The sequence below is a fragment of the Aspergillus fumigatus genome, chromosome 7 (genome assembly GCF_000002655.1).
Source record: "Aspergillus fumigatus Af293 chromosome 7, whole genome shotgun sequence".
NCBI lineage: Eukaryota > Fungi > Ascomycota > Eurotiomycetes > Eurotiales > Aspergillaceae > Aspergillus > Aspergillus fumigatus.
In genome coordinates this window covers 1,145,234-1,169,599 of record NC_007200.1, presented here as the reverse complement: position 1 = coordinate 1,169,599, position 24,366 = coordinate 1,145,234, and the positions used below count along the sequence as shown (strand labels likewise).

The 24,366-nt window shown below is 48.2% G+C and overlaps 9 protein-coding genes and 1 non-coding gene across 10 annotated transcripts; 4 read left to right on the top strand and 6 right to left on the bottom strand.

Moving 5' to 3' along the window:
• Positions 1 to 765: 765 nt before the first annotated feature.
• Positions 766 to 2,452, top strand: AFUA_7G04960 (GNAT family N-acetyltransferase). Its single transcript, XM_743921.3, has 3 exons — positions 766 to 968; positions 1,030 to 1,870; positions 1,942 to 2,452. Exons 1-2 carry the CDS (start codon positions 939 to 941, stop codon positions 1,597 to 1,599), a joined length of 600 nt encoding a protein of 199 aa, XP_749014.2. The 5' UTR covers positions 766 to 938; the 3' UTR covers positions 1,600 to 1,870; positions 1,942 to 2,452.
• Positions 2,453 to 2,918: 466 nt separating this feature from the next.
• On the top strand, positions 2,919 to 3,865 carry AFUA_7G04950 (lipase family protein; the record flags this gene model as incomplete). Its single annotated transcript, XM_743922.1, has 3 exons — positions 2,919 to 3,100; positions 3,146 to 3,479; positions 3,536 to 3,865. 3 exons carry the CDS (start codon positions 2,919 to 2,921, stop codon positions 3,863 to 3,865), a joined length of 846 nt encoding a protein of 281 aa, XP_749015.1.
• A 1,451-nt stretch (positions 3,866 to 5,316) lies between these two features.
• AFUA_7G04940 (uncharacterized protein) lies at positions 5,317 to 6,171 on the top strand. The gene has a single exon (XM_743923.2). The coding sequence runs from the start codon at positions 5,429 to 5,431 to the stop codon at positions 5,780 to 5,782; it is 354 nt and encodes a 117-aa protein (XP_749016.1). The 5' UTR covers positions 5,317 to 5,428; the 3' UTR covers positions 5,783 to 6,171.
• Positions 6,172 to 6,476: 305 nt separating this feature from the next.
• pr1 (S8 family peptidase) lies at positions 6,477 to 8,439 on the bottom strand. The gene is made up of 5 exons (XM_077805192.1): positions 8,054 to 8,439; positions 7,438 to 7,995; positions 7,290 to 7,386; positions 7,139 to 7,228; positions 6,477 to 7,078 (listed from the first exon to the last, which is right to left on the bottom strand). The coding sequence occupies exons 1-5, from the start codon at positions 8,300 to 8,302 to the stop codon at positions 6,891 to 6,893; spliced, it is 1,182 nt and encodes a 393-aa protein (XP_077661320.1). The 5' UTR covers positions 8,303 to 8,439; the 3' UTR covers positions 6,477 to 6,890.
• Positions 8,440 to 10,491: 2,052 nt separating this feature from the next.
• On the top strand, positions 10,492 to 11,517 carry AFUA_7G04920 (uncharacterized protein). The gene is made up of 2 exons (XM_743925.3): positions 10,492 to 11,279; positions 11,329 to 11,517. The coding sequence occupies exon 1, from the start codon at positions 10,645 to 10,647 to the stop codon at positions 11,272 to 11,274; it is 630 nt and encodes a 209-aa protein (XP_749018.3). The 5' UTR covers positions 10,492 to 10,644; the 3' UTR covers positions 11,275 to 11,279; positions 11,329 to 11,517.
• Positions 11,518 to 13,272: 1,755 nt separating this feature from the next.
• On the bottom strand, positions 13,273 to 13,344 carry tA(AGC)8. The gene has a single exon. It is a non-coding gene (tRNA).
• A 1,144-nt stretch (positions 13,345 to 14,488) lies between these two features.
• On the bottom strand, positions 14,489 to 15,917 carry AFUA_7G04910 (putative phosphatidylglycerol specific phospholipase C; the record flags this gene model as incomplete). Its single annotated transcript, XM_743926.2, has 2 exons — positions 14,489 to 15,292; positions 15,339 to 15,917. 2 exons carry the CDS (start codon positions 15,915 to 15,917, stop codon positions 14,489 to 14,491), a joined length of 1,383 nt encoding a protein of 460 aa, XP_749019.2.
• Positions 15,918 to 16,979: 1,062 nt separating this feature from the next.
• Positions 16,980 to 18,525, bottom strand: AFUA_7G04900 (MFS transporter; the record flags this gene model as incomplete). The annotated part of the gene is made up of 2 exons (XM_743927.1): positions 16,980 to 17,967; positions 18,023 to 18,525. The coding sequence occupies 2 exons, from the start codon at positions 18,523 to 18,525 to the stop codon at positions 16,980 to 16,982; spliced, it is 1,491 nt and encodes a 496-aa protein (XP_749020.1).
• Positions 18,526 to 19,017: 492 nt separating this feature from the next.
• Positions 19,018 to 21,129, bottom strand: AFUA_7G04890 (putative C6 transcription factor; the record flags this gene model as incomplete). The annotated part of the gene is made up of 1 exon (XM_743928.1): positions 19,018 to 21,129. One exon carries the CDS (start codon positions 21,127 to 21,129, stop codon positions 19,018 to 19,020), a length of 2,112 nt encoding a protein of 703 aa, XP_749021.1.
• Positions 21,130 to 21,556: 427 nt separating this feature from the next.
• On the bottom strand, positions 21,557 to 24,109 carry AFUA_7G04880 (putative sterol glucosyltransferase; the record flags this gene model as incomplete). The annotated part of the gene is made up of 5 exons (XM_743929.1): positions 21,557 to 22,292; positions 22,339 to 22,689; positions 22,739 to 23,102; positions 23,149 to 23,306; positions 23,355 to 24,109. The coding sequence occupies 5 exons, from the start codon at positions 24,107 to 24,109 to the stop codon at positions 21,557 to 21,559; spliced, it is 2,364 nt and encodes a 787-aa protein (XP_749022.1).
• Positions 24,110 to 24,366: the final 257 nt, after the last annotated feature.

Below are 24,366 nucleotides of genomic sequence, written 5' to 3'. Positions count from 1 at the left end.
GAACAGGAAGAAGTCTTTCGGATCTTGAGGTGTATTTCGGTCTGTAGTCATAACTGACTTATCGCCGTCTCTCTTCTATCAATGGCTATCATACGTGTTGTATTCCTGCTGTGGTGACCTAGCTAGATACAGTTGTGCAGACACCTTTTGGGGAACTGATTTGATATATCTCAATGCCTATAAAGCATGTCGCAGTACAACAGGAGTACGCGATGCATTGTCGTCTAATTCAAGCCATGCACGAGAGTGTTTCTCTTTATTGCAGACTACTGAAGAGTCCTGTTCTTGTCCGAGACTCCAGCTATTTAGCTTGAATTTAACCGCCTTACTAGAACAGTTAGCTGAAACGAGTGCAATGTAAGTCAAACAAGTGATACATTGGACAGATAAAACAGGGGCAGAGGTCACACCTACTTACAATATTTTATTTATTACGACTGATCAGTACTATGTCCGGGGTTATCTACCCTTGCAAAACACATCAATAGCCAGTGATTCAGCGAAATGGATATTCAAGTCAAATGTCTGCCATCTACCAAGAATGGGATTGATTCAGGTCTGTTTTAGCTGGCAGAAGCAGGCTCCTCGAAAGGAAGTAGGAGGTTACTCGGAGACCAGACAGAACTATTCCTTCCTACTAACGTGTCTAATATCCAGCGATGCACAAGAGACGTAAGCAAAACATTGTATCCGACGATCTTCACAATGTGCTTACTCCATGTATCCCGCAGGGCGTAGGGCGTGGACTACGACCAGGGTACAAGGGAATGAAGCAGCAAAAGGGCCGCCACAGATGGCACATGCTATATAATAATACTACGACTCCCCAGATACCGGTGTATAGACCTTATATACATTATCTCGATCGTTAATTTTCAGCACTCTGTTTCATTGCAGACAGAACTCGCAAATCCTCTTCTCCAACTCCACGAGAGCGAATGCCATGCAACACAGGGCTTAGAATCCATGTAAGGCTATCTTATAATTTCTCAATCACCACAACATACATACAACCTAAGGTCAACCCAGCATCAAACCAAATCCGGAACCATGGCAACCCCGACTCTGCACTACCGCCTCGCGAACCCCTCCGACGCCCCCCAAATCCAGCACCTCGTCCAATCCGCTTTCCGCGCCCCAGACACCAGACCAAACTGGACAGGCGACAAAGCTCTCGCCTCAGCTTTCCGCATCGACACCGCCGACATCCTATCCGGGATCACCACGCCGGACAGCGCATTCCTCCTCGCGACCGACCCCACCGGCGCGCCGATCGCCTGCATCGGAGTCTCGAGGTCCATCGCTAACGACAGCCTCGCTCGCTTCTTCCTGCTCGCTGTCGATGAAGCGTACCAGCGCTTTGAGATCGGGCGGAAGATCCTCGCTTCCGCGGAGGTGTACGCCCAGAGGGAATGGGGAGCTCAACGCGGGGGGCTGAATGCGCTTTCGACGCGTGAGGAGTTGATCTTATGGTATCAGCGGTGTGGGTATCGGCCCACCGGGGAGGTGACGCCGTTCCCATTTGAGAAGTTTGCAGGTATGGAGTTGCCTGGGAATTTGGGCTTTGTGGAGATGGAAAAGGAGTTGGTTGCGATGTAATTGCAGGGGATCCAGTTTGAGGTGCAGAGGCTTGTCTAGGGGGAATCATAGTATCATGATATGGGCAGTCAGATTGCGACTAAAGGTCTACATCTATCAACGGGTACATAAAATGAAATGAAGATGACCGGATACAGCATAGGATCAAGCACTGTATAGTATGAGGTTGCCAAGCAGACGTGCCTCTTCTTGTAATCTCAGCTGTGTCACATTCACTCAGGTTCTATCCGTAGTCTTCTGCATCATGGTCAAATTTTGGAAATGCATATAGGTGGGTACTCTCTCACCGGAAACATCTGACTAGTACGTATAACGTTTATAGTTACTGATAAGACATACTAGAATCAGTTATGTTTCTCAAGGAAGTACCAAACACAGTCTTCTGACGATTCTTTTTTCTTGACAGAGCCTTGGAAAGGATATCCCCCGCAAAGTTTGGGCCTCGCGCCTGAATATAGCAAGCTTCAACCTATAAACTTGTAATGCAGAATCAGACTAGAGACCGTAGTCTAAAGCGCTGGAAGAGGATTATGATGAGCCTTGATCACCTAAACCCGGGAGAAAGGATCCACCGCCACTGTTTCGATGTATCGGGGCGTCGTGAGGCCTGCCAGATTGCCAGTAGATCTACACTCGACTGCTTCTGGCGGTTTCTTCTTACAGAAGGCAAGGTTTTGATCTTTGTACGGGGGTTTTTATTTCGTTTCACCTACCGCGCATATGGTACAATCCGGGCTACAGAATATCTATGGTAAACACATATCTTCGAAATGGATAATAAAGGTCACTATTATAAGAATATGAACGCTTCCCAGATAAGTAAGTGGTTTGAACCTTGGAATCAAGTCCGCAGACCGATGGGTCGGCAGTCAACTAGATTACTAGAATCAGATTCCCAAGAGTTGGCGAGCTTTTGCTGAAAATAGTCGGGAGTCCTCGACAGTAAAGCTTATTTAGCACTAGGTTTGGCTACGTCCCATCTGCGACTAACAGCAACCAGGGTTCCTCGAAATCAGTAATGTTTGCATGACATCAGGCTACGGCCAACGGACCCGAGTGCGGTGATATGGGGTGAGCCTTTATACCTGGAGCCTTGAACCTCATGTATATATTATATAGCACCCCTTTGAGAGAGATATTCTGCCATCATCTTGCTATCCTGCGCACAACTGGCCACTTACTCTCTGTAGGCCAAAATGCTTGCTGCAAATATACTACAGCGTCTCATGTTCCCCCTCATGGGCTTGACAAGACCAGCTGCAGACCCTCACCTTCCAAGCAAGGGTCAGTGAAATAACATCACAAGCCTTCTGATATTAATGTTTCACCCAGATATTTCGGCTGGGCTTCTAGCCAATCTAACACTATTTTCTGAATATGCCGCTGCCTCGACGTGTGCAGCAAACTTCAACTCACATACATTATCGAAGGTAGTGTGTGATCCAGGTGTATGCCCAACCCTGGAGCAGACAGACACAAATGTCATGGTTGGGTTCATGGGGTATGATTCCATCAACAGGGCATGAACTGAAAAGCTAACGCCAAGTATACATCATCCGGGTAACGTCACTGGCTTCGTGGCAATTGACAACACAAATCAATTGATCGTTCTGTCATTCCGCGGTAGCCGGACCCTAGGCAACTATATCACTGATTCCAAATACCAGCAGGTGCCTGCTATTTGCCCAGGTTGCCAAGTGCATAAAGGCTATTACTGGGCCTGGGGAAACTTTTCAGCATTTATAATGCAACCTATAAACCAGCTTGCTGCTATATATCCAAGCTATCAGATTGTCTTCACTGGCCACAGTTTTGGAGGTGCACTAGCTACGCTTGGGGCAGCACTTGAGGGAGGAAATCCTAGCAGACCTATTGATCTGGTAAGTACCTCAGTCACCGCAAATGTTTCCCTAGAGAATGCATTAATCAGATACAGTACACTTTTGGATGTCCCCAACTGGGCAATCATGATTTTGCTGAGTTTGTCACTGCTGTAACGGCAGGCTCTGGGTACAGAGTCACACATTCGGATGATCCAGTTCCAAGGGTCTTTTCTACTCAGCCTTGGATCAACAAGACTTGGCAGTATAGCACAACTTCTCCTGAGTTTTGGATTACCACAGGAAATGGCGTGCCAGTCACAGCCAGTGATATACAAGTCATCGAGGGCATTGACAACAAGAGTGGGAACCTTGGCACCACTGGTTCTGATACTTCAGCTCATATTTGGTATATTGGCAACATGAGCGGGTGCTCAACTAACTGAGCTCTTTTCTTCCCGTCAGGAAAAGAAGATGATGTTTCTGTTTCCAAGGGTGTCTATTTTGAGTGCCTTTGAATTGAATTATTAAAATGACACATTATGCTGGACCGTTTCGTCCTTGAAGACTTTCAGGGTTCAGATTAGCAAACCCAACAAGATCAATGACAAACTTTGCAATATCGCTCAACCCACAGCGTATGACTAGAGCAAGGACTTGGTTCTTGGATTCAATCCTAGCGGCAAGTCTTGAATAATTGTACTGATTATCTTGTAAATATGGCATATACCAAGATGACATGTATATCTCGTTTAGATTCCTTTTTATGAGGAACAATGGGCAATCTTCCGTCGGCTTGTAATCTTGGCTAACGAGAAGAGTCTTCCTAAGTTTAGATAGTTATCCTTTGACCCAACTTCAACATTATGCCGTTCTCTGGCAACGTGTGTACGCTCGAGTACCAAAGTCTGCGCCATACCGCGCAGAAACTCCGTTGAAGCGGAATATCCTGGCTTATCAATCCAAGAGACCTGTTCTTATGAAGGACAGTCGTTGAGAAGGCCGCCAGAGTGACGTCGGTTCCTTTTACAGTACTACAACATCGTGGCACCTGAATTAGTTCAGTCGTGCGGGCTGGGACGTGTAGCGCATGACTTCCGTAGCCAGTTTGAAGCCTAATCCTTATAATTTTAGACTGAAATGTAATTCTCTATCATCAACCTGGACAACATTACTGCAGGATGAAAGAACAGCTTAGATGCTACTATTCCTTTTAGGGTCTTTGCTGCTGCCCTTATGCTTGACTATGCGTGTCTTTAGTAACCAGGAAGTATAGCCATGCTCATATAATATGGGCATAGTCAAATATGTTGTCAAGGTTAAAGATGCGTAGACGTTTTGCTTCATGTATATCCATTATCATTATTACTTCATTACTTCAGCCTCATACAACGTAAAAGACCACAAGAGTACTGAAGGAGATCTGGAGGTGACCTGCTATAATGACAAGCTGTCTACAAAGGAAGTGGATGGTGTCCGAGACTCAGTACTACGTTCAACTGAAGGAATCCTCCGTTTTTCCAAAAGGCTCTTCAGCATGGCTGTAACGGTTGAAGCAGCTCTTTGAATCAGCAAACCAAGAACCCTTGAACCTGGCATTAACCCATTGGCATTTCTTTGTCAGGGCTATGGGTCTTGGGAATTGTGGCTGTGGCCCGTCGATGAGACAAGCTTTTGTTCCTCGGTTGTTGACCGGTTCAAAGGGTAGTGAAAGGATTATGGCTAACAATGTCAAAATAATGAAATGTCTGAACCATATCAATAAACCCATTGTTGTACATTTGGAATGACAGCTCTATGTCTCGCAATATGTCTCAATCCCTAATGTAAATACCACTTCGGGCCTCTCATGAGCACCACTACCACCATCATCATCTTCTTCCTCTTCTTCAGCTCTCTTACACTCCTGTCCACTCTCTGCAATTCCAACACTACAACAATCCAAACAACCCAACCTCTACGCACTAGTACACTTTTACATTGCAAGCAGACGCTGACTATCCCTCACAATGCCAAAGCAGCGCAAGTTCCAAATCCACGAGGCCAGCAGCTACAGAAGCTTCCTTCTGATTCGCCCCGACGACCCCGACCTCCCGGCTCTAACCATGCTCAGAGAAGTGCTAAAGGTCCTGCAAGCCGGCCATGGCAACTTCTCCCCCCGCCGGGAGTCCTTCCCTGACACCCAGGTAGGCGATCTAATTTTCGAGATCATATCCGAAGATAATTCTTTCAAGGGACTGACCGATGCTGCTGTGCAGTGCATCTCACAGCAAATCGAAAACTGGGACTACGATCAGGACATGATCCGATGGGAGCAGTTTGTCGAGGGAATGGTGTTGATTGATTATAGGTATCTGCACTAGGTGAGTTCCAGAGCTGGCAGATTGATGCGATTCATCTCAGATTGCTTTATGTCGACGATGAGGATACTGTTGGAAGTTTACTTGCTGGGAGCTATCAAATCGGTTGAGCTACACAATCAAATCCAAGGTCAAAACCTCTGCCTTGTATCTCTTGGCTATCATGCCACCTAGTAATAACTAAACAAGAGAAAGCTTATCAGCAATAACAATGGCCGAAACTCTCAAAACCAACCAAGGGTCAGTCTCTTTTCGATCCATGGGGCGCATATAGAATTTCTCTGCATGCAGCATTAATCCTTTGCCTCTATGTCACCGGACTATTGCTGTGGTGAGACAGTCAATTGTACACTTACTGACATAATTGCTTTTTCTACTGTGTGTTACTAAAATCATGAGACTCACAACTAAAATTCCAGGATTTGGTTCTGAAACATCAACCTTCACTAAAGACTTCCAGCCATTTGTATTGAAGAGAGCACTTTTAATATGACAACCACAGATATTAGTAAAACAGCAAACTTTTTCAGTGTAGTCTAGCAAGATACCATGACGCCATAGCTGAAAGTTTAGCCTTGCCTACAATGCTTTCATCTAAGCTTATGGCCGCAAGGACCTTGATCCAGAGGATAAGGGCCCGATGCCGCTTCTACTAATGATGTTTTGTTCGCTGATATTCCGCTTAAGACTGCATCCTATGGCTTTGGCTGCCTTACCTGTAAGTTTCTTGCCCTCAGTTCCCTGCTAAGTAAAGACCCAGTGTACTGCAACGTATACACTTCGCCTCCGGAGTTCGCCCGGCCTCTTGATGGAAGGGCCGATAATCTGAATGACTTCATCGCTTCAAGCATTCTCCACATAGAGATGGGAACCAAAGTCATTTTCTCGATGATATAAGAGGAATGGAATTAGAAAAGTATAACATAGGAAAAAAATGATCAACACATCATAGGTTCCAGTCTGAGCCACAAATTCAATTGCTTTCCTGCATGCCAACAATAGATCACTTCTTAACTTCATGAAATTAAAAGGTTACAAACACTTTTCATCCAGTAGTACCTTTTCAAAAGTGAACACTCGCACAAAGCACTTAGATACTCAAATCCAATTCCTAAGCATCCATGGGACTAGTAGTATTATGTAACAGTGCGTTGACGGTTCTCGCATCGGTCCCTGTAATTTTGTTCTTATCAGCAAGAATGAGAATTTTGCTCATAACATCATATGTAGTTGCTTGACCTCCAGCCAGAGTCGGATCGCTTAGAAGACAGCAGGCCACTCCACCTACGTGAGGTGTTGCTAGCACAAGTTAGATGACTGTTTCTGGTATATTCCATGTGCATCAAGAGAGTTCCGTACCCATGGATGTACCGCTGATTGTCTTCGTGCTGGTTGGACCGCCTGTCCAGCAGGAAAGAATGTCCACACCAGGAGCAAGAATGTCAACGACTATATTACGGTTAGAATATGGTGAAGGTAGCCAGACAAAACCAAGCTATTGGACACATACACTTTCCGTAACTTGAAAAATTGGCAAGTTGATCCTTAATATCCGTAGCCCCAACGGTAATAGCAAGGGGTTCGCGTGCTGGTGACTCCTGTATGTCCTATTGGCCCAAGTTAGCTTAGTTATAATTAGTTGTCGCGAAAGTACTTGCTTCCGGCTCATTTCCAGCTGCAACGCAAACCACTACCCCTTTATGAACGGTTGACGCAACAGCAGCATCAAGAGCGTCGCTTGGAGGTCCCCCAAGACTCAGATTCACCACCGCACGGCCGCCCATGCCTTTGGCAGAGATATCACTGATAACCCACTCGAGCGCCTTGATGATATCACTTGTCTGGGCAGTCCCTGTCCGGTCACCAAAGACCTTGACACCTACAACATTTGCCTTCTTCGCGACACCATAGGCGCGACTGGCTATGGTGCCCGCGCAATGCGTACCATGACCGTGCACATCCTCGTCATTAGAGACATTGTCAGAGACAAACTTTGGGCCCTTTTGGGCTCTCCCCTCAAACTCGACATGTTTGTTGTTGATACCAGTATCAATTACATATGCCACGGTGCCGCTGCCGGCGACATCATCACGATATGTGTAAGAGTATGGAGGGGCGCCAAGTTTGGTCCTCGTCGAGACGCGGCTGATACCCCACGGTGAATTTGGCTGGATATTGCAGTGGCGGTATAGTTGCTCTGGTTCAATAGACACGACCTGCGAGATTGTGAGTGGTAGAGTCTCACAGTCCATCATGTTCACATTGCCCGCTCACATGAGGTATTTTCTCCAACTCTTCTTTGGTTGCATCGTCGAATTTTGCAGAGTAGCCCTTTGAATCATACAGATCAAACCGTTGAAGAATTTCCACATTGAAGGGAGTTGCAGGATCTTCTGTTTTTTCTTCCAATAGCGACAGATGCTCCTTTTGTACCAGCTCGGGGGTCAGATAGGGCTTGACGCGCACGACCCATTGGCCAGGCACGGTAGTTTGTCCAGTCGTCATGAAATGTTGAGTGGCCATGATTGTCTAGTAAAGATTTCTTCCCTCTTAACCTGTGTTCTACATACTACAGCAAAAAAAAAAAGAAAGAGAGGAGTATCTAGTCCTTGAAAATAAAATGGAGTAATTTATAGAGGAGGACTGCCGTGGCACCACACTTACGGATGATAACGTACGAAAGAGATATGACATTCTCCCCAGCTAAAAGGGTCGGCAGACGTACTTAATGACCCTGGTTCTAGACCGAACCTCTCTTCTAGAGGTTGTCAGATTATCCTAATGGGATCAAGTACTGGGAAGCTATTGGTTTAGTGATATCTCCTCTTGGTGTCTTTCTCTTCCCTGTACTTGATTGGCTTCCCATCTTCTCGACAGGCCACATGATTTCAGATAAATCGCATGACGAAAACTAACCTCACTCTGAATCAAGGTTGAGGCTGGAGGGTCCAAGGAGCAGGAGGCAGCTACAGGTGCCGTTACTATGGTCAATGAGAGATATCCCATGTTTAGACGTCAACGCCAGCGAACATGAAGGTTAATTTAGCTTTGGCATATGCTGTTGAACCATTGATCTTTATTGATACTGGATGATGCAGAAGCTTTGAAGATTAAGAGTACAGTTTCTCCAGGCTACCAAGGGATACTGGTTTATCTCTACAATGCATCACTAGTGTTGTAGATTATTTGTGATTCTGACTCTGAAGGTTTGATGGCAGCAGCAGCATTTGTGAAATTAATTAATCGATATTAACTTACGTAGGAGTGAGCCTTTCTTCCCTTAACTAGTGAATGTTAGTACAACAGGTGATGTCAACGTAGAATCAACTTGAGAATTATTACTTAGTCAAATGGTTGGGCAGAGTTTAGGAAAGAAAATATTCTCCTCAGGTGGGTCTGATATTTCAAATGCTGGCTCCACAACAGATTTTATTTGATCATATTTAAGTAAAATGCAGCTGCACGATCCTCTAAATGCGCTAAAGCACTGTCCGGCCAATGGCTTGGGGCTGTCCATACTACCCATAGATCCTCCCCATACTCAAATTCCCCTAAATCAGGAGATATGATGGAGTCTTGGCTCTTCACTCTTTAAGATCGTATTATCATCACATATCGAAGTAGATCTAAAAAGTCAAGTCTGATTGAAACACTTAAAACAACGTTTGATGAACTATGACATACCCCAACTCTATTAAGAATTAGTTTTAAACAAACATAATAATAACACCATTAAAAACCAAATTGACCAACAAGTTCCCACCGCTACCTTCCATTCACCTTGCTACTGGGAAGCCTGGAAGCCTGGAACCATACATCAGTTTTGCAGATTTATTTCCGCCACACAAGGGCCTTAGCCAATGAAAGGAACTGTCAGTGTAAATCAGTTGCTGGTTCATGGGCATCCCCTGTTTGCGGCCACACCTTTCTTCGTGTCAGATGTTCCTTATACTAAAGTTCCACATCATTGATTCAAACCAAGACAGCTTTTTATCTCTGAAATCATAAGAGCAAGTAAGACGCGCATTACTGCATACAGTAGAAATACACATCTTACGCTACCCTGGCTAATAACAGCAAATCCCACATCATGTGAGATGGGTGAGTAAGGACATCTATTATGGAGTTTAACATCCTAATTCTAGAATCCAGAGCCTTCTGAAAACTTTACTAGGTTAAAGAAATAATAGCTCCTATTCTCTGGTACCTACCGTACAGCTTTTACCTAGAAATTCCATGCTAACAGACGACAAAATGACGATAGCTTTGCCTCTTTCAGGTGGGTTCCAGGTTAGGAATGTCTAATCTGTGACTCAGGCTTTGCTCTGGCTCCATCCAGCATTCATAGTCTTCATACTCAAGTATAGAGACAATGCCCAGGTGTAAAAGGGATAATTAAGCCTGGCTTCTTAAGCGCCACCCACCCTCTACTCCTCCGCCCCGACGATAGAAAACAGCCAACCCACCCATCGGCCCCCGGGTCCTGCTCCTCGGTAGTTCATTTCAAATTATAGTTATGGTCTTCAACACATTGTCCAACCATGAGTGGTGTAACTATGCTAGATCTATAAGCTATCTTTTGACCCTTGGTGACCTCACCTAGGGCTAGAGTTAATAGAAACCAAGATCGATTGTTATTGTCTGGTTAACATAACATCCTAGACATCATCCGATAGCTAATTATCACTATACGATAATAAATACGTAATTGTACTTTTCAAGTGACTACATTAGTATCTTGATAGTTGTGATTCTCGATATAACATTCCTGAATGCGTCTCATTAACATGTAATAGATCATGAGACATAGTGGCGAGATGATGATGAGACAAACCTAATAGACAAGAGGCAGATCCTGGAACGACATGTACACCTCAGGACCAATCTGCTCTCATAGGGGAAGAGAGGGCAGAAGCCATAAATTGGCCAGAATTCCCATACCTCCTTCGGAACTCCTCCTGCAATCAACAAGAAATAAAAACAAAGCTGGACTTTTCTTCTTCGAATATCTATCCAGACATCCATCATTCGACATCATGGTTAAATTCGGTCCTACAGTTGGAGGTAATGGTGGCGCGGAGTACAAGAGCTTCCGTGAAAGGCCTGTGGAACAGCTGGACGTATGGTACGGCAATGGCACTGGGGACAACGTCAACAAATATACCATCCTGAGAGGCCTCAGAATCCGTTGGGCTGGCGGTGAACAGAGCCGCCCTATTGGATATTGCCCGGATGAAGAAGAGGCTCGAGTCCTCCATACCAGTTTCGATTTTGAAAGAAATGGCGACGATCTTCTAGAATCGATGGATATATACGGCTCAGCTTCGCGGGTTGATTCGCTAAGATTGGTGACAAAGGACGAGATGGACCACTTCGAAGCTGGAGGAGTTGGTGGTGACAAATGCGCTCAACCTGCTAATGGTAGGAAGCTATATGGGTTATACGGACGGGCAGGAGACGATATTGATAAGCTAGGGGCAGTCTTCGATCATTGATAGCAGTGAGTTCAACGCTACAAGATGATATATGCATCCTAACCGAGGAGACAGATATCTGTTTATATATATATATATATATTTTTTTTAAGGGGCTCAACTCTCCTACTGTTACTTGTGATTCAGTCTCTGTTGCACTTCAACTTGCAGCATAATGCTATTTCTACAAAGACTGACTTTGTACATTAAAAGGGCTTGAGAATAAATAGTTGCAATTTAAAATGCAGCATAATGCGACTCGAACCACTTGGCGTTAACGGATAGTATGAGATTCTTATACCTAGAATAGGACAAGTGGAATAAAATGACAATAAGAGACTCACTGGAGGTGTCTCTCGTTTCAATTTCGAAGATCAGTTCGTACGATAATACAATAATGGATGAAAATAGTAGAATGCAAATGAGTATTAAGATAAAATCCATGGTAGGCTCCGAAATATGTTCTGCCGCCAACTAACAGTCCGAAAGCACGGCATTTTATAAGATTTTGCGTCTTGAAACATGCCTAGCAGATAAAATTAGACATGCGGCTTATTCAAAGCTGAGCCTGCTTAATAACGAGGAGTAGTGTGCGCCTATAGCCTCGAGTCAGGCTAATGCAGGTCTCCCATGCGTACCTGAATCAGAGCATCGAAATGTACCGTATGGGCCGAGCTATGAAAAGCTCAGACCTGAGACTACGACGCGAAGGAATTATTATTGAGATGGAAGTCAGTGAGGACGGCTGGCCAGAGGAGAGTGCACAATAAGACATCGAATCCTCTCGTTTGACGGTATCATTCCACCAAGAGGTAGAGTTATATGTTTTCACAAGGGGGTCTTGTTGAAACGCTGACTCTGTACCCAGTGCCTCGCACCTCACATTTTACCAAGCTGTACAAGCAACTACCGCAGCCGAAAAGGGAAAGGTGGTTCAAGAAAGAAGGGCATGTAATAGAGAGTGTCTCCGTGGACAAAATGAGGCAGAAAACAGGCACCTGGAAATTCTGACAACAGCGTATACTGTTGTACTGAGAATTTTTCTAGGAATTGGAAAGAAAAATTCCAATCTATTTACTTAGTCCTAATATGCAGTATACTGGGAGCGCAAGGGTGGCATGCACGAGGGCAGACTAGGAGGCAAGCTCGCGGACTACGTATTCAAGAAATAGCGCAGTAAGTAGAAAAAGATATATATCTAACAAGAAGGTAAGGCAGATTTCGAATGAAGGCAAGGGTCTCTACGCCAGCCTACCGACCGGATGCAGGGAGTTACAATCAGATGGCTTCCTGTGTAGAGCTAAGACGACGCCACATCTAAGGGGTCCTTGGTAGGCTATCACACTCGCAAGATAATCGCCTAGAGCCACACTTCATTTGGGTGAGAGCCCTATACGCTTAGAGATTTCTATTAATTAATGCTAGGTCTGCGCCTATGAGCAGAGGCAGACCACATGTGTAGACTATACCTATTGAGAGACAAACCCCATCTCTATTCGCTGTAAGGATGCACAGATGAAGCACCAATGCATTATACAGAGCGCTAACTCAACAGCAAGAGGTTACTCTATCCGACACAGTGCTTTAGGTGTCATAGAATGACCGGAATTGATTACCTAGTGGTTTACTACGTGTACAAAGATCGTACTAAGCGTAAGGGAGCTTTCATGACATGGGGGGATTCCTACCAGACTACTACCTAGAAATCTGCGAGTACTTGATACTGACTTGAAAATCGCGCATGTGCATACAGCGGGCCAAGCTCTTACACAAGGAACCAGGAGGTTATACACCACTATCTCTCTGTCTGAAGTAACAGGGGCCGTTTTAAGCTGTTACTTACATTGGAAAGACGGCATAGATAAACCAAGCAATTAGTGTTGAATACGGTATTTGATCTGCTTGATTTTGCAAGGGGTATAAAATAAAGACTCTCTCTAGGGTATATGAAGATCGAGGAAAGCTAGTGACAAGACAGGCAAAAAAAATTGCAATTGGTGTCATTGAAAAAGCAAAAAATGGACTCGCGGGGAATCGAACCCCGGACCACCCCCATGCTAAGGGGGTATTATACCACTAAACCACAAGCCCATTTGTTGATAGCCTTCTCATTATTTAGTTTTATAAGAGAAAACCAGACAGAGGAGCTGATAGGTACAAATCTATGCTGAAATAGAGCAGTCAGAATTAACTGACTGTTCACCTTTATCTGTATTTCCTTATTCAGGCAGCTCATCTACTGGCATGTTTAGCTAAGACTTAAGAATAAATCATTAGCCTTATGAAAACTGTTTTCCGTTGCAAAGTACCTTATATTTCCGATGTTACCATAATTTAGTGTTATCTCTGTTACTAGATCTCCTGATGTAACAGGCACGTTTCTTGCTCCAATGCTCTTATACTGCCACTAAAAGAACACTAATACTCGAAATGAGATCCAATGCACTATTGAACCAAGCTGAGGAGCGAAGTACTAGGCAAGTCCCAGATACAGACAGTCGGCAAAATTTACCACCGATGACGAAGGCATTATACACCGTTCCAGGAACATGATATTCGGCGTTGCTCTGATAATGGGAAAAGCGACATTCTGGACGCAGTTTGACATTGGCCGGAGCTGTTGGAGGGAGCCGCAGATAAGTTCGTGGAGAGGTTAATGTTGCTGGAAAGCTGAGGGTGAGATGGAGCGTGTTGAGTTTGTGGAAATGAAAGAGCAAAAATATACAAGGTAGGCTGACGATTCCTTGTCCTTCACCCCAAGTAAGAGCTGTGCGGAGCTATAGGTCTCACTGGGTGAATGGAGCGAGGATCCTAAATGGAAGAGAGTGGGAAAGCCCTACTCTTCTCCGCTGCCGGAAAATGTAGAGGTAATTCTATGCGACTGGCCTCTTGTACATTAGGCTGGTCAAAGGGGATACAGATGCGCTCCTGCGTTGTTCCGGAGTAGCCAAGCAGGAGAAACTCGCATCTCTGTTTTTACTTTTATGAAGTTACTGGAGAGGAGCTCCAAATGAAAAAAGGGTGGCGGATCAGTTCAGCCCTCACTTGTAAAAATCATTTGTTGTCCAGAATTCAGGCTCATTCAATATTGAACATCAACACCACCAGTAAAGTAAGACCATATTCAATAGCATCAGGATGAAAATATATCATATACAAAGTACAAAGGGCAAAGTGGAATACTTTGAATCTCCTCTTGAGACATCTCCTTTTCTGAGCAGGTTTTGCATGAAATCTAAACAGCATCAGGGAAAGGATGGGGATTCGCCAACGTGGCAGGAGTATTGCGCTTCTTAGGACCGATCAGGTGGTCAAAAGCAGGCGAGTGAGAGACACGGGGAGTAAAGTCATCCAGATCCCAGAGGTATCCAAGGGTTTTGAGCACGGAAGTGGCACTGTACGAGGCTGACTTGCCGGTGGCAGGGTCGACACCGTAGTTCTCAATGTGGCCCTTGGGCGTATACGGAGAGATCAGCCAGGTAGGCATACGGCCGCCCAGACGGTCAAAGTTGAAGGTGTACGAGCTGCCGTCGGCAGCGGTCTCGGTGTAGGTCTTGCTATCTGGGCGGACGGCAAGAGGGGGCTCGACGTGGTCGTAGAAACCGCCGGTCTCGTCGAAGGTGACGAGTAGGAGGGTCTTGTCCCACTGGGGTCCGGTGCGAACAGCATCGTAGATCTGTTTGACGAGGACCTGGCCGAAGGAGACGTTGCCGGAGGGGTGCATGGAGTTGGTGTCGAGGTCGCAGCAAGAGGGGTTGATGTAGGAGAGCTGGGGAAGGAGGCCGAGATAGGCGTCCTGGTAGAAGTTCTCGAGAGGGACGACGTTATGCTTGGCGTTTTGGGCGGTCCAGTTGAAGAAGAGAGCGTCCGAAAGGAAGGCGCCGTTGGTGCCGTCGTAGTTCTTCCAGGTGATGTCCTTCTCGCTGGCAACCTGGAAGATGCTGGAGATGTCGACGCCAGAGACATCGAAGCTGTTGTCGTTGGTTCCGTGGCCATCGGAGGTACCCGAGAGGGCGCACAGCCGGTTGGGGTTGGTGGGCTATTCTCATCAGTCTCTTGTACTCGTAGTAGGGTTCGTGACTTACACCAGGGACACACGAGTGCCAGTAGTTGAAGGTGGTGAACTCATCAACCAGGTTGACCAGCGTGGGGATCTCGTCCTCGGAGTAGTAGCCCATGACTTCCTCATCGGCCACCTTGGGATCAAGACCCTTGTGATGCACCAGCTGCTGCTCCACAAAGCCGTTCATGGTGGGCTTCAGGGTGCCGTTGGCGATGGCATCATTACTGGGAGTATACGTGCCATACAACTCCATGTTGTACCCAGTGACCGAGTGATCGGGGTCATGTTTGACTGAATCAAAGTCCTTGTAGACCGAGCACCACTTGGTGCTGCTGGGATCGCTCACATTCTGGGGGTTGCAGAAGGGACCGTTGTTAACAACGTTGTCCAGACCCTTACGCTTGACACCACCCAGGATGTTGTCGAAGCTGCGATTCTCCAGCAGAATCCACACGACATTCTCAATCTTATCCTTCAAGTTGGCAATGGACTCCTTGGAGCCAGAGGCGTACCCAAAAGGGGTATTGCCGGACGCAGCCACGGCCGCAGCGGCAGCGCTGCTGGAGAGACCGAGCAAAGGCACCAGAGTGTTGGCCTTCATGATGATGGACGCAGCTCTTACCCATTGTCACTTGCTGAGCAGTTTGGCCATCTTTTATACTAAGGCAGGTAGTCTTGTAACCCCACTGATACCACAACGTCCTGCTATCAATATGATATGCTGGATGAACAAATGAAGGGTGACATTCGCCAGCACATGCGCTGATCGACAAATCTTATAGGCAGGCATTTCGCAGCATTATGTTAGCACTGAGGTCATATCTGACATGCCTACCGGTAAGCGATATCTCCCCTCACATCCAGTAATACAGTCGGGTCTTGCAGTTGATGGCATCTGTGGTAGATTGTCCCAATAGGTGGGGCTGATTGAGGAGCTTTTACATTGAGATCAGCGGGCTTATTGCTTTATTCATCTGTAACATTCCTCAAGGTAGCACTGCTAAATTCAACCCGAGATTGCTACCGCCGGTATGAGTGTTTTACACGTTCGATGTCATTACATTATTACTTACCTATGTGCAGTGGATCAGGAACAGGAAGGAGGAATACAATAAATACACGTGGGCCGCTAAGCTTTCATGGCGTTCCTTGGCTTGTCTCCACGACGGTGCCTTGTATCAGCCAATCAGAGCATGTAGAGGAGAGCACTCCTCTTGCTGCGCGATCTGATTTGCTTACTCGTTTCTGTATTGTATCTGCACTCGCCAATCATATCTGATCATTCAAGCATGTTGATCTTGCATGATGAGGATTGAGCTGGTTGAAGGAATTAAATGTCTCGTCTGAATGTCTTGTTTTGTCTAGGCATCAACTTGGCTATTGAGATGACCGAGCGGCCTATCATCAGCACCTTCTCGACTCTCAGGCATAGAGAAACCCGTGGCCCCAACAACTAGGCCGCAATTCCAACTGTCCCAGTGGGACTAGCAGTTAAATTTAGAGAAACCGGTAAGGAGAGGAAAAGTTTCTGGCAATTTATTAAGTAAACGCAGCTAATCACAACATATTATTTTCTCCATGCCACGCTTCCAAGAACGGGATCCTCAGTTACCAAATCAACCCAGTCATGACTACCCCGATAGTTTCATTCTTCAAGTCCACACTAGCCAGCAGCGTACCTGGAAATTGCGCGCAGCCTGGGTCCAAACCGCCAAAACGCAAAAGGCGCCACGCAGCCAATACCCACGGTGACGAATGCCAGCACGCTGGTCCCCCATCCATAGCCCAGAGACTGGTAAATGTACGGAGCGAAGAGTGGAAAGCCAAACCCAGCCAGACTGCGAAGGACCGCGCAGGCCGCCATGGCGCTGGCCGCGTAGGTTTGGTAGCTGTCGACGATATATGTCCGCATGCCTTGCAAGCACGAAATGGTGCCTGCGGTGTACATCAGAGCACCGATGTTGGGCATGATCCAGTGCGTGTTCCCGATGCTCCAGCCGTACCAGAAGAGGCCAATAGTGCTGAGGACGGAGCCGACAGCTAACGACGGCATGCGGAACTCGGGCTGACCGTTGTTGTTGTTGTTGTTGTTGTTGTTCCGCGCTTTGAGGGTTTTGTAGATGCGGTCGACAAACTTGAGGTTGAAGAAGAGGCCGGCGAACGACCCGATGGCGATGGAGAGGTAGTTGAGTCCGCCGATGCTGGGGCTTTCGTGGTACACCACGGTCCAGATCTCGGGAAATGTCGCGAGCATGAGGTACGTTATTCCAAAGAGGTAGGCCATGTAGATTGCCCTGCAGAAGACGAGGGGCTGTGTTGTGAACAGGCGCACCGGCCGCTCGAACGCGTGGAGAAGCTTGTAGGCGAGTGTTTCTACCTTCTCTTCGGTATGCAGATTCTCGTTGCCCATCTTCTTGACGAGGCGGTCGCATCGCTTGCGCAGGAGCGTGGCCGGGTGACATTCACGCAGCCAGATCAATCCGACGACCTGGATTCCGACGGCGGCGGCGGAGGTTGCCCAGAAGACCCAACGCCATGTCGAGTATTGGGCAATGAAGCCGCCGGCAATGGGTCCAATGACGGGCCCGAGGAGCGGCCCAAGAGTGTATACACCCATAGCCTTGCCGCGCTCTTCGGCGCTCCACATGTCGCTACAAGACGGGTTAGCAAAGGATGAATCTCTTGGTGGTTGCATCCACTTCTTACCTGATGGCGCCTCCTCCAATCGCCAACGGTGCGCTGCCGCCAATGCCGGCAAGAAAGCGAAAAGCAAAGAGCTGAGCCTTGGTCTTGGCGAATCCGCATCCCAGATTCCATGCTAGATACCACGCATTGCTAACCTGAAGCAGACGCACTCGACCGTACAGCTCCGAAGCAGGACCGAAGAAGATGGGACCGATGGCATAAGCGAGAATAAAGATGGCCATGGAGAGGTACACCTCAATTTCGGTGTTCATCCCTAGGCTCTTGCCGAGATCCTGCATCGCCGGGGCAATCATGGACGATGAGACAGGTGAGATGAAGACGAAGAGGGAAATCGCCCAGGTGTTCTTCCACTTCAAGCTGTTGGGCCAGTTTTGGGGGTTAACAAGATCTGGGCCTGTGTTGGATGGCTTGGTTGGGATTGTCTCTTTGGCTGCTTCAAGGTCTTCCTTCTGAGGGGAAGGCGTGATGCCCTCGCAGGAGGCAAATGGAGTCTTATCGTCCATCTTGGGTGGGGAAACATCGACTGATTCTCAGTGCTGCGATGTCTTTGACTTCTTATACATATCTTGTATGGATCAAGCAGCCAATCACTGGGACGTATTTCGGGTCGGGCCCGGATCGCCTGTGAAGGACCGATGCGCTGTCCAATGAGAGGGGGTTATTCTTCGGGCCCGGGGCCGACTGTCGCAACAACATATAGGAACTCTATACAGTGAGACATTGTGTTCCTGGACTGAAACCGAAGTAGATTCGTCCAGAAGACGCTCAGAGACCACGCTAACAGTGACATTGTTCCTCATTGGCTGTCAACAGCAGGGCCGGATGGACAAGCTTCGATACTGAGAACAGGACTGATAAAATTGCCCCTTATATTGCCGGTTGAGGCGAATGATGGCCAGCAAAACACTCCAATTATGAACTCGTAATCGTACGTGCTATTTCGCTGAATTCTCTTGTAAAAGCCCACATAGGTATTAGGCATGGAAGCCGGCCGCTTAGCCCAGACTATTCCCTCGACACAGCTGGTCCCAAACCAACCAATCTGAAGAGTCGAGAGTGAACCCGCTACCAAGATTCAAGTCCGTTCCATCACTGTCGCCAGAAAATTCACTAAAAGCAAATACATCGTCCGCAACCTGGCCGGTTTTCTCCCGTTCGTCAACGCTCTCCTGCTGCCTGTTGACTTTCGGTTCATGTTGGGCGCGCAGCGTGGTTATGAAAGCCGGTTCTGGGGACGAGTTACTCGGAGGATTGGCAATCCAGGCCTTGAGAGTTAACCTGCCAATGGTGACATGCAGGGCTTTCTTGCGTTTGATAAGATCTTCGTGATTCGCATAAACTTCTGCAACCCTGTTCCAGGTACTGTTTAGCTCCGACGTCGAGTAGAATCCGACTTCTGTCAGGCTTAGCAAAATACAGAGAAGGGCATCCCACAAGAAGAAGGCTTGCATCTGCCACCGGAATCTATTCATGCTGGGGTTGCGGTAGATGGCGCTGTTTGTATCGAGGATCTTTTCTGCGAGAGCGCAGAGGCATCTCCTTTGCGCGTCGGTAATGGTTTGCTTCAGCAGTAGGGGCATTTGAGCACGCAATCGAACGGCATTGGTGGCAGATCGTACAATCCCCATGGTGAAAACGTGCAGGGGGTCCAGGATTTCGCAGTAGCGAAGAAACTTTGTCTCGATGAGATCTTCGACCTCGTCGATGAGCCTCTCAATCTCCTCTGCATCCTTGAATTGTATAGTACCACCAATTTCCTTCATTTTGATACCCGTTCGGATGTAAAAATTGGACAGTTCAATCCGCGACAAGCAGAATATCATTTCGGAAGCGCCCCTCTGCTCTTGAGGCTTCTGCGTCATACCAGGGAAGATCTGGTCATCGTTAATGTTCAGCGGTGGCTTGGTATCCCAGCTAGTAGGCGATATGGAGATCCCAGTGCCGCAGACCTGGCCCGCATAGCCGTCCAGTGGAAGCAGTTGCCAAAAGAGCCGCCGTCGCATCTGGACCTCGAACGGTGGCAGTCCTAGGCTTTCACCATCACGGTGCAGCCCCATGCGCTGTGCGAGGCGAATCGCAACGCCTGTCAATATCCAAAACGTGTGAGAATCGACTTGAGTGCGCATGGCAATGAGGAAGAGAGTGTAGGCCTGTAGTACTGGCATCGCGGTTGTCTTCAGCCACGACGCATTGACAAGCGCCTGGCAGACAGCGGTTCGATACCTCGACATCTTTTGGGTTTTCGTTTGATTAAACTGCTGAAGACAGTCGGCGTCTGACATGGAGAACACCGCAATATAGTAGATGGCAAAAAGCAGGCATTCGACACTCTTCGAGGCCGCAGCAGGTTGTTTTGCAATTGTGTCGACCAATTTTGCGACAGTGGGAACATGAAGCACCTTGCAAAGAGGCTCGACATTTTGCACGTACGTATTCCAGAGAACTGTAGCCTCCTCGTAGCTGGGATGCTGGTCAGAGAGGCTCTGGGTACTTCCATGTATAGCCCCAAACACTGCATGTGCTGCGAGGACGCTAAGAAGACCAGCCGGGGTGGTCTCATCAGGTGCAGTGTCTTCACGCTGGTAGTCGTCTTGGTCTGAATCAGATATTGCACAGAGGTCACCTTCCCCAGCCTCAAGGAGGAGAACACTGTCAATATATCGAGACTTGCCCCCGGCGGAAAGAAGTTTACCAGACCTAGCGGGTTGCATGTTTGGCGCTGGGCTTGGATCCCGTGTGCTGACCACCGACGTCTCCATCGCCTTGCTGCATGGGGCTAATGCAGAGGCCGTAGGGAGAAGATTGTTCTCCCGCAAGATGCGCTCATACCGTGCGAGACGCTCATACACGTCTTCTTCGACCTGGCTTCGCTTCCTCTTCCGCGGCAGGGGAGCCTGGTAGACGCATTGAAGTTTTGATTTACTGCAGTTCGAGCATGTCGGCACAACCCTATTGCATTTGCCCTTTTTGCGCACGCAGCCTTGGCAGTTGAAGCGCATTGTCGTCAAGTCTGCGTTGGAGTCATTCTGCATGTCAACAGATGATGCCCTAGCTGGCGCGAGAGCAATTGGAACAAGGCGCGGGACGGCTTGGGGATTGGCTTCCATGACTATCCGGCTAGCACTTGGATGCTTAACATATCTCAAAATGCAAGGGAAATATATATGGACAGTAACTATGTCTAGCACCTGTGGGCCATGTTGCGGTAACTCGCAAAAGTGCAGACTGTGCGGCAAGGTATGCCACAGCCGACGCTGCGCTAGGGTACGAAGAGTTAACAGTGCGTAGTAAAGTGGTATGCCTAGTGCGTCGCTAAATTATAACTGTAGTCGCAGTCGATGCTCATAATTCCTCACCTCTATGATATTCGTCGTTTATCCTGTTACCCTGTATGTCCTTCCCTTGGTCTTTGCGCGCACCAACAAAGGATCATCTCACCTCAGTCATGTGACTATGTTGGTGCCTTGATATCTGTTTGTGCCTTAGGCCTACTTTCAAGCCCGAGTCCCTGGGCGAGTTCTCATGGTTCCAATTCTATGTAGGAGTAGCAGTTGGACCGCACAGAAGACTTTGAAACTTCTGCAGGACAAAGCGTCTCTCCTCCTGCGAAACTTCCTCCCGTCGACTCAGCTCATACCCATCCCGTAGTCGGGCCGTGATAATGGCCTTCCTCGTCTTGGACCTGACCGACGACTCGATACTCTTCACAATACCCTGAAATGGATACGCGACGAGCCCTAGTCCAGCGGAAGGAACTTTAGTCACAAGTCCTGCTGTACCCTTTGCCAAACCCTTGACAACGCCCAGCGCTCCCTCCTCTTTGCCACCTTTGATCGGCTGGGTGACCAGCCCCGAGAAACCCTCCATCATGCCATCCACAAAGTTCTTTCCCCCAACCGTAGCCCCGGACTTCCAATCCTGCACAGCGCCGTAGTCCTTGGGTTGTTCGCCATACAGGCGCGGGACCTGCCTGAAGCCTTCCGCTGCCGCGTGCGGAATATCCACAATGACACCCTTGGCGTACGATCCCATGAACTGTCCGAAGCTTTTCGCAAACTGTCCCGCCATGGCCCCGGCGGTGACAACGGGATGACGTTCTGCGCCATCGGGGGCAACATCAGTTTTATTCCGGGCGAGTTCTTTGTACGGTTTGTAGAACATGTTTGTGGTACTTTTGAGCAAGTCAGTGCCGGTGCCTACGGCTGCGGAGGTGACACCGGTGAGCGGATCCCAGCGGCGGTTTTCAATAATGATGGGTTTGATATCATAGCTGACCGGTCAGTGTTGCGACATAAATTGGGGGAATGGGAACTCACCAGCGGAGATTCTTTGGATCAATCTTTAAGTGGTCGATGAGAATCTGCACGGCTTTCCTTGATAGCCGGATCTCCCGCTTGTGCCTTGCGTATTTCCACACAGAAACCTGGTCTGGGAATACCTGACACCTCATCTGCTCTAGCGGAAGATGCCGATGGAAGGACTGTACGGCGGCAGTGACGCCCGACTCAAACTGCATTTTGGCGGCGATTTCACGCGCAGCAGCAACGGTCTGGGGCTTCAGGCAGAATCGAATAGCCTCGGCCAGATTCCGAATGCTAAGTGTAGCATGTGGAATGGGAGATGGGCCTGCTCCAGCCCTTGCAATCATGTTGCCCCAGAATTGTTGACTACATACTAATGAGCTCTTGCCCAGTATACGGAGGAATGCAAACCCACTCTCCAAAGAAAGGTACGACGACTGTTGGTTTCCCGTTGGCCAGTCCACAGGCGGTAGTCCCAGCACCTCCGTGGTGGACGACTGCTGAAACGTGCTGGAACAGCCATTCGTGGGGACAGTCGCCGATGAAGTAGATGTTTGGATTCCCGTCTCCAGCCAATTTGCTCCAACCTCGTGACACGATGGCACGAACACCAGACGCAGCCACTGCCTGCAACACTGTATTGGACAAGCGTTGCGGGCTGTCCACAACGATGCTTCCAAAGCCGATATACACAGGCGGTGGGCCTGAAGCAAGGAATTGCTCGAGATCTGGCGGCGGTTGGTACGACGGGGGTTGCCGGAAGAAGAAGCCACACACATCTATACTTATGAGTATATTCTATGTAGACCACAATGGAGTACCAACCTATATGTTCAGCCCAGTCCCTAGGCTTTGGTACCAGAGCTGGAGACCAGCAGTAGGTGAAAGGAATCTTGAGGGTCTCTGCTAAGCTGGGGGCCTCAGCCATAGGAACGGGTTCTAAGTCAATGGTAGCTCGCCATCGATTGATCACATCGCCTAACCTAGTCCGCGTCAGCTATATGTGTTGCATACAGACCGGCAATCAATACCCCTGCCAGGTCAGCCACTCTACCACACCATACGAAACCCAGTGCGCCGTCCGCGGACTCATGTCCGAAGGCCGCAGATTGGCCAACGGGTGGGGGAATGCAGTTGTACTACTCCACGGCATGGTAAACATCAGATGCACGGGGACCCTCAACGCCTGCGCACAATGCACATGCGCGAAGCTGGGCGGATTCGCAATGATTGCGTCCGCCACAAATGGAGCCTTAGTAAGCGGATCGTCGTCGATGCACGAACGCCAGCACCCGTCTAGCATCGTCGCAACCATGGCTCGCTTTTTCTGGATCTCCCCGCCGCGAAGGCTGTCCATCTGCGGTACGAGGCCGGGGTTCTTCACCATAAAGGCCATAAGCTCCGCTGGATCGCCGCCAATAGGATAGAACTCGAGCCCGGATGATCTCACAAAGTCTGCAAAAACATCATGTGTGGCTAGACGGACCCGATGGCCGTGCTTTTGCAGTTCGGTGCCGAGTGCAATAAAAGGCTGGACGTCCCCGCGGCTGCCAACAATCTGGATCACAATGTTGAGGTGGATGCTGCATTCGATGGGTTCTAGTTGATGATCTTGATCTTGATCCCGCTGCTGTTGGAGCTCTTGCTGATAGTCGGGAGGTGGATTATGAATGTCTTCCTGTTGCAGCTCGATGATCTGAGCGAGAGTGCGGGCAATCCTCGAGTTCAGATCAACGTCGACTCGTCCATCGGCTAGTCTAGTCAGCGATATACAACTTGACATCATCGCTCACTTACCTCGGACATCAGCCGACTCCCCAACGAGTCCCTCATCCAGGGCTGAGTACGGTGGAGGTCCATCGTTTTCAGAGGGTTCTGCACGTGTCTCGGGTCTTCCCATGGTTCTGAGATCACTGCCAGAAGTAAGAAGACAGAGACAGGTGAGAGCGGATGGGATAACGTCCTCAAGCCATCGGGTAGACGAATAATTATAGCAGGCTGCAAGATAATCTCTACCTCTCCGTATCCGTATTCCTCACCTCT